This window comes from Choloepus didactylus, chromosome 3 (assembly GCF_015220235.1).
Source record: "Choloepus didactylus isolate mChoDid1 chromosome 3, mChoDid1.pri, whole genome shotgun sequence".
Taxonomy (NCBI): Eukaryota; Metazoa; Chordata; class Mammalia; order Pilosa; family Megalonychidae; genus Choloepus; species Choloepus didactylus.
This window is the reverse complement of record NC_051309.1, coordinates 133,845,127-133,858,399: the sequence shown is the minus strand read 5'-3', so window position 1 is coordinate 133,858,399 and position 13,273 is coordinate 133,845,127. Positions and strand designations below refer to the sequence as shown.

Genomic DNA, 13,273 nt, shown 5'->3' with positions numbered 1-13,273 from the left:
ATCTGGGCAAAACTAGCACAGTTTATTTTCCTACCTGTTTGTTACTCAACCCTCAGATTAGGCAGATTGATAAACTTGGATGACATCAAGAAATTGTGCAAAGCAAATGCAGTCTTTTTTTTAATTATCTTGGAATAAAAGGGTGGGGATAATGTATCAGAAATACATCATTCAAAGTTAACAGGTTAGTGCTATCTTTCATTTATTCTCTCTTATTCGCCATTCATAAGAGTCCAGTGCAGTCCATATTCACATTTTAGAAATAAGAAAATTTAGGCTCATGGAGGGTAAGTGGTTTATTAAGACTCACACACAGATTTTACTGAATCCTAATCCCAAGTCTTTCTTCTATGTAAGTATAACCTCCAATTAACACACATTTTACTATTCCCTCTCCTTTCTCTCCTGCCCTCTCTCTTATTTGATAATTTGGAAACAATATAGGAGGTTCAGAAAATAGGCTCATATTGCTGATGGGAGTGTTATTACAACATTTCTGAATAAACATCATAAACCTTAATATATCCATACACTTTGACCTAATAATTCCATTCCTAGGATTTTATCCTAAGGGGACAGAGATATGCACAAATATATATGTGCAAAGGTATTAGTAAATTACAGCACTATTTATAACTGTGAATGATTGGAAATAATGTAAATTCCAATAATAGGATGCAGCCATACAGGAGAATGCTATGCAGCTATTAAAATAATGTTTTAGAAGAATACTTAATGATATGTGAAATATTTCCAATACATTATTAAGAGAAAAAAGCAAGTACATATGTACACAGAAAAAAAGACTAGATGGATGTGCCAGTTTGAATGTATTGTGTCCCCCAAATGCCATTATCTTTGTAGTCTTGTGTGGGGCAGAAGTTTTGGTGTTGGTTAGATTTGCTTGGAGTGTGCCCCACCCAGCTGTGGGAGATAATTTTGATGAGATGTTCCCATGGAGGCGTGGCCCCACCCATTCGGGGTGGGCCTTGATCGGTGGAGCTATATAAATGAGCTGACTTGGGGGGAAGAAAGGGAGTGCAGCTGTGAGTGATGTTATTTGAAGAGGAGCAAGCTTGCTAGAGGGGAATGTCCTGGGAGAAGCCATTTTGAAACCAGAACTTTGGAGCAGACGCCAGCCATGTGCCTTCCCAGCTAAGAGAGGTTTTCCGGACGCCATTGGCCGTCTCCAGTGAAGGTACCCGATTACTGATGTGTTACCTTGGACGTTTTGTGGCCTTAAGACTGTAACTGTATAGCCAAATAAACCCCCATTTTATAAAAGCCTATCCATCTCTGGTGTTTTGCATTCTGCAGCATTAGCAAACTAAAACAGATTTTGGTACCAGAGAAGTGGGGTGCTTTTGCTGCTGAGTTTGCAAATACCAAACATGTTGGAACAGCTTTTTAAATGGATAATGGGGAGTTTCAGGAAGAGTTGTGAGAAGCTTGACAGAAAAGGCCAAAACTGCTTTAAAGAGACTGTTTATGGAAATATGGACTCTAAAGATACTTCTGATGAGGCCTTGAACAGAGATGATCAATGTGTTGTTGTGAACTGGAAGGAAGGCGAACCTTGTTTTAAAGTGGCAGAGAATTTGGCAAAATTGAGTCCTGGTGTCAGATGGAGGGAAGAATTTGGAAGCAACAACCTGGAATACTTAGCTGAGGAGATCTCCAGACTACATGTGGAGGATGTATCCTGGCTTCTCCTTGCAGCTTATAGTAAAATGCGAGCAGAGAGAGATAAACTTAGAACTGAAGTCTTGGGTTCAAAGAAACCAGAAGCTGATGGCTTAGAAAATTATAAGCTTCCAGGGGGTGGAATCCCAGAAACTACAGCCCAACATGAGGATGTAACCAAACATGGAACACAGCTGCCATTTCAGTACAAGCCAAGATTGGAAAAGGAGTTAAGCAGAAAGGATTTGTGGAAAGTCCTATTGTCTGATGGCTTTGACCCCTGCGTGCTTCATGCAAAGCCAACAGAATTTTTGCGAGACCTTATAGACAGAGCCATTGCCAGTCTGGACTGGAGGAGACAGACAAGGAACAAACTGAAGGAAAAATTTCTTCAAAGACAGAGCCATGGAGGTTGAGGTCTGGAGTCAAGAGGTCTCGGACTGGGAGAGTGGAGTGGCCCACATGCATGGCAAGGGTGAGTTTGCCCCAGAAGTCGAGGGTGGGCTTTCCGCCTCGATGCTCTGGAGGAGTTTTGCCACCCCAAGCCCCAAAGAGGGTGGAGCATATTCCCTGGGAATTGGGGAGAGCCTGGCTGCCACCACACTGTTCTGAAGGGGTTGAGCGTGTGCACCGGAGATGGAAGGGAATCCGGGAGCTGCCCCGATGTTTGAGGAGGGTGGGGCCGAGAAGGTGGTCTCCCCAATGTGTGGATATGTTGGAACACTCACCCAAGCATTTGGAGAGGAAAGGGCTGCTACAAAGGCCCTTAGGAAGGTTTAGACTCCCGCTCTCTCAAGCCCCAAGGATGCAACGTTGTTCTATAAATGACTCTCAGACTTTGAAATCTAATGGAGTTTGTCCTGCAGGTTTTAGGAACTGTTTTGGTCCTGTTAACCCTGTTTTTCTTACTCTTTCTCCTTATGGGAATGGAAATGTTTATCCTATGAATGTCTCTCCTTTGTATATTGGAAGCATATAACTTGTTCTAAGTCCACAGATCCAAAGCTAAAGGAAAAGTATGCCTTAGGACTGACCACGCCTATATTTGATTTTGATGGGATCTTGTACTTAACTATTGTTACTGAAATGATTTAAGTTTCTGTGGTATTGTGGGATGAATGTATTTTGTATTTGGAAAGATAATGTCATTTTGGGTTCCAGGGGGTGGAATGTGCCAGTTTGAGTGTATTGTGTCCCCCAAATGCCATTATCTTTGTAGTCTTGTGTGGGGCAGAAGTTTTGGTGTTGGTTAGATTTGCTTGGAGTGTGCCCCACCCAGCTGTGGGAGATAATTTTGATGAGATGTTCCCATGGAGGCGTGGCCCCACCCATTCGGGGTGGGCCTTGATCGGTGGAGCTATATAAATGAGCTGACTTGGGGGGAAGAAAGGGAGTGCAGCTGTGAGTGATGTTATTTGAAGAGGAGCAAGCTTGCTAGAGGGGAATGTCCTGGGAGAAGCCATTTTGAAACCAGAACTTTGGAGCAGACGCCAGCCATGTGCCTTCCCAGCTAAGAGAGGTTTTCCGGACGCCATTGGCCGTCTCCAGTGAAGGTACCCGATTACTGATGTGTTACCTTGGACGTTTTGTGGCCTTAAGACTGTAACTGTATAGCCAAATAAACCCCCATTTTATAAAAGCCTATCCATCTCTGGTGTTTTGCATTCTGCAGCATTAGCAAACTAAAACAATGGACATACACCAAAACATGTAAAAGTTATCTTTAGCTAGTAAGATTACAGATGATTTTTGGTTTTTGATTTTTAAAGTTGGGTTTTTTTTTTGAGCTTCTCTGTGTTTCCCAAATTTTCTATACTATGTATTATTTTGTAATCAGACAGCAATGTTGTAAATTTTTAAACAATCAAAGTAGGCTATAATCTTTCAAAAATACATTATTTAGGAAATATGGAACAATGGACTCTATCAATGGTACATCCAAAGTCACTATTGGGGAAGCACAGAACAAACTGTCAAAAGAGAACTTAGAAGCAGGTAAGGCAGGAAAACCAAGTTGATGAAAATAACCTTAAATGTATGTAAATGATAACTATTTTCACAAGGTTTTAATGAAGGTATTTATCTTGGCAGAGGAGAGTTAGTATTTATCTGTAAGTTGCAAGGCTTAATTTTCAATGAAAGATGAAAATAAAGTTCTTCATGAAATATATGCAGACAGAAAACATATTTATTTTGTGGTGAAAGGAGACTAAAAGACATGAAATAAGATAAATGGATGTGAAAATGCTTTATAAATTTGAAGTGCTTTGCAAATCTATTATCATTGTCAGAAGACCAATGATGACATTCCACCTCTAGTCACCACTGTGTGACTTGTCATAGGGGCTTTATATTTACACCAAAAGTAAAGTGCCAGAAGTTTTGAAGATACTCCCCTGCCAAATGCAGGCAACTGCCTAGTGCAATATTCCCCATGTCAGCCTTAGAACACTGCCCTCCTAAAGGCACAAGGCAGCTGACGCCACAATGGATGCAATCATTTCCTTACTTTAAAAACAGGAGAAACTGTTAAGAAATAGCAAGAGCTCTAGTGCTTTTTAAAAAATACTCCAGAAAGAGATTCAAAACCATGGCAAAAGTCCGCTTTCGTAGGTATTGTGTGAATTCATTCTAAGAATGTCTTAGAAATCCTAAAGCTGCTCAGAGATGGGTATTGGTTAAATGAGGATGGATGATGGCTTGCCTGACTCATTGCGTATCACCGATAGTGATTTAGCTTTCACCTTTCAGCCTAATGGGCTTAGAATATGACATTCCTGCTTTACACTGGAAAGAGATTAAATCATGAGGGATCAAGAGGCTTGGGTTTTTGCTGTAATTTCTCTACTAATTAAGAGTGTGATTTTGGACAATTCACTTAACCTCTGCAGACTTCAAATTTCTATCAGCAAAATGTGAATCAGTGAGAAAGTGGATAATAGTGAATTTGCCAATTCAAAAGTACTAAGCAAAGGGCTTCCACCCCAAAAGGCTATGAACATCATTAAAATTTACCACACAGCAGCAGCAGAAGAGCAAACAAAAATGAGACTTAACTATGATCATAGACAGATTTACAGAAGTGTTATTACATTATGGAGGAACAGAGGTCTCATAAAGACAAAGACTGTGCATCAATCTATGCCCGAAGAAATTCATATTTTCCGGGGAAAAACAGACCTCCTACTTGAATTCTCCCTGGTGATATGGAGTTTACCTGGTAATATGTCCTAACTTTAAAGAGAGAACTGAATCTTGAAATGCTAATAGACCTTTAGAGACACTGACAAGAGATGCATTAATATAGGCATCAAGCGCCACACTAAATTCAAGTTTTGCAAAGCTGTTAAAGAGAGCCAGAAAAAAGAAATTCAGTGGAGGGAGTGGGGGTTGGGAAGGGTCCCCGAGAATCAGCCTTGAGGGATGGGCAATAGTGCAACTGACTGACCAACCTTTTTGGTAGACAGCTTCATGAAGTGGGTCTTCCCTTTTTAAAGGACCTGGGCTACTCTTGAGTCTAAGAGACTGAGTCACAAATAATGCTAAGCAACTAAAATAGCTTCTTGTTGAATAGTGAAGTTTTATTTCCAGAGGGGAAGTAGGGGATGTGACACATGTAGTAGTTAGCTGTCTACTACTGACTTTGCAACTACTACAACCAGAAAAGCCCACTATATGTCAGACATATTAAAAAGTGAAAGTACAGTGGTGGCTTTCTCCCTAAGCATTTCAAGAAAGAAATTAATAAGGCTGATTTCCTATTATGCCAGGGGCCCAGAAATGTAGCCATATATTGTCCCATTCTCTAATGGAAATTGCTGCAGAAACATAAATCTCAAGACTGTGGCGACATCAAAGACCTCATTGGAAAAGCCCCCACACAGGAAAATGCGTGGGCCTGAATTCTTCCATTCTGGAAGGGTGAAGGCCTGAGCTGATGATGCTGGGATGAGATGCTGAAGTCTTTAGAGAAGCAAAACGAGTGTAATCAAGTTGACACAAAGATGGCCAAATAGCCTTCCCCTGATACCTCATGTAAGTTTGTGATTTTGATTTGAAAGGTTTGGAGATATATTTTGCATATTTAACAAAAAGAATGTGTTCCTAATCTGGTTCTTCATTTTTACCTTAGTTTTTAAATTTTATGATGTTATATATTCTTCAGAGTATTGCCTAATACATAGGTAAGTATTATTGAACCGTTTTTCTCTGTTCTTCACAAGAGAATACAACTAAGTGTTCTTGGAATGCTTATCACGTCCTGCACTCCTACCCTTCTCCTAACACGAAATTCATACATTTACAGCTTAACCATGGATCAAAGCCCAGTTTAATGTAATTGTTCCTTCTACAAAATTCTTTACATCCACCTCTTTTGTGGCAGCAGTCACCTTCTGTCCAGGACTACAGTTGTCTATGTACATTCTTACCTTTCCTGTTACATACCATGTTCTTTGGGAGAAAATACAAGTCAAAAGAAGGGGCTTTGGAGTCAAAATATTCTGGTTTCAAATCCTTGTTCTGCCCCTTATTGGCTGAGTCGTCTGGAACAAATTACTTAACTCCTCTGAGCCTCAGTTTTCTAATATGCAAAACGGGAACCATCACTTCACAGGTTTGTTGGGAGGCTTAAATTAGACTGTATGCCTGGCACTCTATTCTTTTTACACCCTTTCTATATGCCTGAAGGCATTATAGGTATTAGATAATGTCTGTTTAAAGACAAGGTAAGAAATGATTAAGGTAAAAATGGAGGAGTTAGAAGAAATCTGTTTGATAAAGGGTCTCCTCAACTCTCCCCAGGTTACATTAGAGGTATATACATAGGCCACTGTTCAGGCAGCGCATTGTATCAACTAGGATGAGTTGAACACATATCCTAAGTATCCTACCCAGTATACTGACTAAAAAAATGTTTATCTGATCATATTTCATAGCTATAATCTTTACACTCATTGTATCCCTGCTGTTTCATTGCATAAATCCCAATCTATTAAAGAGGTGAAAACATATAAAGTAGAAACTTACAGATTGGCTTACATACTGTATATATAAGGTCTATTTTTGAACTAGCATCAATACTTTTGGATACAAACCCTTTCCTGAGTATTTGTTTGTTAAACACTATACCCTTTTAAAAAGACATTAAGAAATTTAAACAAATGCAAGAAACATGTTAAAAATAAAAACTGCATAAAATAGTACCTCAAGCTCAAGGAGCATTTTATATATTCTAATCTTAATATTCCTCTAGCTAATTGTATGAAAAGTAATCTATTGCATTGTATGCATTAGCTCGGTTATTATGTAGATAAAAAGTAAAACCTTCCTGAAACAGGAAACCAATATTCTTCCTGTTTAATCAACAAATCTAAAAATTTATTCTTTTCATCTATTTACTCTTGCTCTTGTCCACCGCAACATGCTGCTCCACATGTTCGCATGGTTTTATGACAAAGAGAAAATTTTCATGAGCCACTTTTGTATCCCCACCCCCTAAATGAAAGAGGGAGGAAAAATTGTTTCATACAGAAGGCGTTAGTTATATGAATTAGAACTGCCACCTAAGTGTGGGCTAACATAACCAAGAGGGATTTCACCTACATCCATTCAGTCAGTTTATGGGGGTTTAAAGAAATTCCAAAGAGTCATCAGAAGAGGAAAAATAAAGGTAATGCTTTTTGCCACACAGGTAGAGTCTTTGAAAATATGTGTAATATGTAAAACATTTTGTTTGACACCCCCATAATATTTTTTCCAGAATTAACAGTATAAATTGCTTCTCTTGTTCAAGAGCTTCATATCAACCTCTCTAATCACTACTCACAGTAACCTCAACTCCTGCCACAATGTACAAGATGCAACTCTTGGCTTGCATTGCACTAACTTTTGTACTCATCACAAACAGTGCACCTACTTCAAGCTCTACAAAGGAAATGCAGCAACAACTGGAGCAATTACTACTGGATTTACAGATGCTTTCTAATATGGTTAATGTAAGTATATTCCCTTTCTTATTAAAATTATTACATTTAATTTTTCTAGCTTGAGTTGTTCATTTTAAAATAACAATGTGCTGTTCTTTTTCAGAATTATAAGAACCTCAAACTCTCGAGGATGCTCACATTTAAATTTTACATGCCTAAGAAGGTAAGTACAATTTTCTGTGTTCCAATTATGTTTTAAAATTCAAAGTAATATGAAATGTTTAACACATTGACTTAAGAGCAACTCATCTGAAAGAAAAGAATTAGTAAATTTAGTATCTTGTTTTAAAAATCCAAGCTTGATAATGGAGTTTCTGTTAAAATGGCTTTGCCTACATTTTTTAGATATAATTATGTGTATTTCAGGGGCCAGGGGCAAGGGGGAAGTGGTAAGGAAGAAAAAGAACAATATTCTCACTTTATGGTTGGGACAATTTAAAAAGAGTTTGTTGATTTACTGGTTTGTTTAAAAATGCAAAATTCTAGAGATATTTTATCATTGTACCATGCAAAACATCAAAATTGATTTCAGAGGAGCCCACTTTATTGTTTTAGGAAAGATTCCTAAGAGTCTATTTTGAGAGGTACTATAGCACAGTAATTAATAGCCACATGCTCTAGAGCCAGTCTACCTGACCTGAAATTCCAGCTCTGCCATGTACTAGCTTGTGATCTTTGTGACTCAGTTTATCTTTTTATGTGAATAGTATTTACTTCATAAAGTTTTTGTGACAATTAATAAGTAAATGTAAAACACCCAGATATAAAGTAGTATTTTGGCCTTATACATCTTTTATGCCAATAGACCTGAAGATTTATGGTGCTATATGATTCATTTCCAAAATTCAAACTTCATTTGATTGTTTTGGGGTCCAGAAAGTTAGATGAGCATAGCTCATCTAAGATCTTAGAGCTGTAATAAAGGTATAAAGTTTTCTACTAGTTGTCCCAGCCAGCAGAGAAGGAGCAAAACTTTGAAGAAAGAGCTTGGCCCAGGGTGAAACCAAGTCAAGAAAAAAAAATAGGATTTAATGGGACATAGATATAAACCGGTTGATCTACTTTTATTAATTTAAGAGAGTTTTGTTTCAAACTACTCTTTAGAAGGGTGAAAAGAGACTCATCCAGTTTAATCAGAGCCACATAACCCTTACCTCCAACAACATAAACGTTGGACTGTTTTCTGAGGGAAATAGCTCCAAGTTGATCATGCCAAAACTTAAGCCTTGTAGTAGCAAGTTGAAAAGGCAATAGATGGAAATACCAGAAGATATGTATTGTGTAGTCCTACCTTTCTCTCTAAAAATTGTTAGAAAGATAATATGAGATTATGTGTATAATTGGGGGATGGAGGGTGGAGAATTCTTTGAAATCTAATAGTTTCTAAATGACAACTCAAATTCTATTTGAAACCAAAAGTAATGTGGTAAACTCCATTCACTTGTTCACTTTACTACCATTCCACATTTGCAGAAGACTTCAGAAAGCCATAAAACATTTAATTCAAAAAGATGCTCTGTTAATGTTATAAAGAGAAAGAATTGTAACTTAATCCTGACTCTTGTGCCTTGGGGAAGAGACTTAGTTTCTGAGATTCAGTTTCTGTATTTGTGAAATGGGTACTGTCTACCTCCAAGGGTGGCTATGAGACTTAAATGAACTTAATGAAACTATAATGTACCATAGAAGTATGAAGTATTATCATTAATAAAAAAAATAGGGATAGTTACTTGCAGTATTTCAGGAGGCCTGGGCAGAAAAAAAAATCCTTCAAATATTGTAACCTTTTACTTGGTTTGGGCAAATAATAAAGAAATGCACTTTAATGTCATTGTAGTAGAAAAAGTAAAAAAATTAAGATACAGTTTTATGTAACTTGCTCCATGCTATATTGAGTGTCATTACTCTAGCTAGTTACCTGATCTGTAAAATGCTGGGACTGTGATAAATGGCATATAAGGTCACGTGTTCCTAACAGTCTATGATTCCCAGGTCTTAGATTATCAAAGTTTAAAATTGTAGAATGTGATTTCTATACTTCCACATTCTGACTGCTCTGATTCTAATTATTTCTATGTAGTTTAGAAGCAATAGCCGATAGCTGTGATTTGCATTTAGGTGCAGAAATGTTGACTTTTTACAAAGTCAGACTAAACAGATTGACTCCTTAGTTGTTAACTAACAGTTAATGCTAGTCATGGTTGGTGGAATTCTAGTTTTTCCAGTCTTATAATGTTAGCTATAATATTGGTCCATCTCTACAGCAATGCTGAAAACAGGGAAAATGGTGAAAACTATACAATGTCATAAATAAAATAAATTGCATATTAATTTCTGATTCTGACCTTCAGTCTAGGGTGACTGAGATGATAAATATTTTTTATCATTATTCTAGGTCACAGAGTTGAAACATCTCCAGTGTCTAGTAGAAGAACTCAAACCTCTGGAGAATGTGCTCAATTTAGCTCAAAGCAAAATGGTTGACTTGAGACATAACAGGGACTTAATCAGTAATATCAATGTAACAGTTCTGGAACTAAAGGTAAGCCATTTCTTTATTGCTCTCCCAGAAATAAAATAAATGGAAGCGGGGGGGGGGGGAGAATACTGCCTTTTAAAGTGGTATAACATTTTGGTATTGGTGAAGTACCAATGTATTTGATAAGCTAATATCTAAAATCCACTGTGAACACTATTTTTAATGTTAGATGATGCCTTGTGGAGCTGGGAAGTGTAAGCTAGACGTTCCCACCTGTGATCCACTCTGGGACAAGTCCCAACCCCATATGAATATTCACCTTTGGCTGATCAGCCACACTCCATGCCTGGGCAGTGGGAGAAGGCCTTGAACTGAACTTCACAGAAAGCAGACAGATTTTATTATATATTTTTCAATTCCTTTAGATCATTTACCAGAATAGCTAATACTGATTACCTGAAAGGCTTTCTAAATGGCATCATTTGGTAGAAGGACTAACCATAAATGATTTGTCTCAAAAAACGGCAGCCATCAAATACAATGGCCAATGGAGTAGATAATTAACTCTTGATTTAGAGGTAATGTCCACTTTCAGGACTGTATTTTTAAAAGTACAGGAAGTATAAATTATATAAAGGACTCAGATGATGTGAAAGAGATTCCTGGCTCTCTTTTCTCATCCCACCTGCCAAAGTACAAAATTTATGAGTCAACAGGTATCCTAAAGAAGCAGCATATTTTAATTACAGTAATAGAACCAAATTTCTCCAAGTATGTAAATGCTAGTTGTTTACAGATGAGTTTAGTGGAATGTTTTCAGCCTAATTTTTTAAAAAAACCAACATACTAACATTGAGAACAATGTCTTCTAGACGCCTGTAACTGTTAAGAGGTTTGCTCTAAAATCTTTGACCAACATTAGAAAACTCATGCTAAACCCCTGATAAAAGATAAAGTTACGTGAAAATCTGCAAAATTGTGGCCCAAAAGCCAAAGACTTTCATTTTAATTTAAAAAAGTCCAAGAATAGGGAGTTAATGCTTAAAATGTACAGTGTTTCTATTTGGGATGATGGTAAAGTTGTGGTAATAGATGGTGGTGATGGTAGCACGATATTGTGAACTTAAATTAACAACACTGAATTATATACTTGAATGTGGTTAAAAGGGAAAGTTTTAGGTTGTAAATGTTACTATAAGAATAAAATTTTTAAAAAATCATGGAACTGTACAACATAGTGAACCCTAAGTTAAACCATGGACTATAGTTATTAGTATAATTATAAAAATTTTGCTTTCATCAATTGTAACAAATGTACCACACCAATGCAAGATGTTAATAGGGTGGTATATAGGAGCCCTGTATTTTATTCATGATTTTTCTATAAATCCACCGCTTCTCTAATAAAAAAAGAAGAGTACAATATTTATATAATTGTGTAAGAAGGTATATAACACTACAGCAGTGTTTTTAAAACTGCTCTATCTACTCTATCACACCTGTTTTGTGTTCCCAAGATAGGAATTACTTAAAATGGGAAAAAGCCCTCCTTTGTGTCTCACTATATCAAAATATTTCTTAGCTAAACAGCTTAGAGGCATGGTTGAAATAGCTCCTTTCAGCAAAGGAGATTAATCTCCAAAAAGTTAGTCTGCAGAGAAAAATTTCTAGTGTTTAATTTTTATAAATTGGGAGGCACTGGCATTGATACTGGGGTGGGGTAGGGATGGGTATGAGCAGTTACGAAGATTCCCTAAACAGAAGCTCGTCATGACCTTCTCTGGGCAGGGTCTATCCTTGGGTTCACTCAAATAGAGTATTAGAAGATAGAAAAGAAAGCGTAATGTGCATATCACAGCACACATGTAATCTACATATATAGATATACAGATACACAGTGAAAAAGAGGCCAATCTATTTTTGATGCAGCATTTAATGCAATATTTGTCTAGAACTGTTTTTTTTTTTAATTTATTTAAAATGTTTACCTGAACACAATCCAGGAAAAATTTCCTGTATTCATTGAGATGAGAAAAATCTCAGGTTGCATGTTACTATCATTTGATATCATATAACACAATTTTGACACATCATTTTGATCATTTCAAAAAAAATGTGAATGACTAATATTAACATGCTTGAAAATAAAGGCCATGGGCCTATAAAACTTCAACTGAGGATAATTATGTAAAAGGAAATTACCCTAAACTAAAAAAAACCCAAATTTTCTTTTATAGGGATCTGAAACAACATTCATGTGTGAATATGATGATGAGGCAGCAACCATTGTAGAATTTCTGAACAAATGGATTACCTTTTGTCAAAGCATCATCTCAACACGGACTTGATAATTAAGTGCCTCACATTCAAAATACATCAGGCTTTCTATTTATTTAAATATTTAAATTTTATAATTTATTTCTGGATGTCTGGTATGCTATGTTTTATAACTATTATATATCTCAGATGATGAATATGGATCTTTTAAGATTCTTTATGTAAGCCCTAAGGGCTCTAAAATGGTTTCACTTTAAATTATTTTATCTCAAAGTATTTATTATTATTTTGAATTGTTAAATATAATGTCTATGTTGATCAGTTAATAAAATTATTTAACAAACTTAATAAATGGAAACAAGCCTAGGTATTTGTTATTTTGGGAAGAGCACAGAGTAAACACTAAAATATTTGTGAATTACGTGAATTCTAAGATTTTTACAAGAGTCCTCTTTCCATAGTGAGGTATGCAGACTAAGGGAATGGGCTTTTCAAAGCCCTTGTTTTCTCTTTTCAGGAGCTGATCAGATCCTATCATCTTAGTTCTGGTCTGAGAAAACTTCCTTATAAAATTACTATCTTTTCCTTCTCCAGATCATGCCTTAAATTTAAACCAAGTGCCAAACACTAACATTCTTGAAGTTCTTCATACAACTGGTGTGCCCCTCTACCCATTCTTCACCATCTTGCAGTTTACTCTGTGTCCGCAGGAGGCTGACCTATATTAAAGGCCTCCCGTGCCTTCTGGCTTTCCACTGGGTCTTGTCATTGGGGAGCTCTGATAGGAAATCTAAGTGACAGAGGAGATTCCCTTGACTCCCTTCTGGTAATGTAATTTCTGGATGGT

At 36.9% G+C, this 13,273-nt stretch overlaps 1 protein-coding gene across 1 annotated transcript; it reads left to right on the top strand.

Annotated features, from left to right (window-relative positions):
- The first annotated feature begins 7,532 nt into the window (after nt 1-7,532).
- IL2 (interleukin 2) lies at nt 7,533-12,509 on the top strand. Its single transcript, XM_037829053.1, has 4 exons — nt 7,533-7,679; nt 7,774-7,833; nt 10,066-10,212; nt 12,387-12,509. Exons 1-4 carry the CDS (start codon nt 7,533-7,535, stop codon nt 12,495-12,497), a joined length of 465 nt encoding a protein of 154 aa, XP_037684981.1. The 3' UTR covers nt 12,498-12,509.
- The last annotated feature ends 764 nt before the right edge of the window (nt 12,510-13,273 follow it).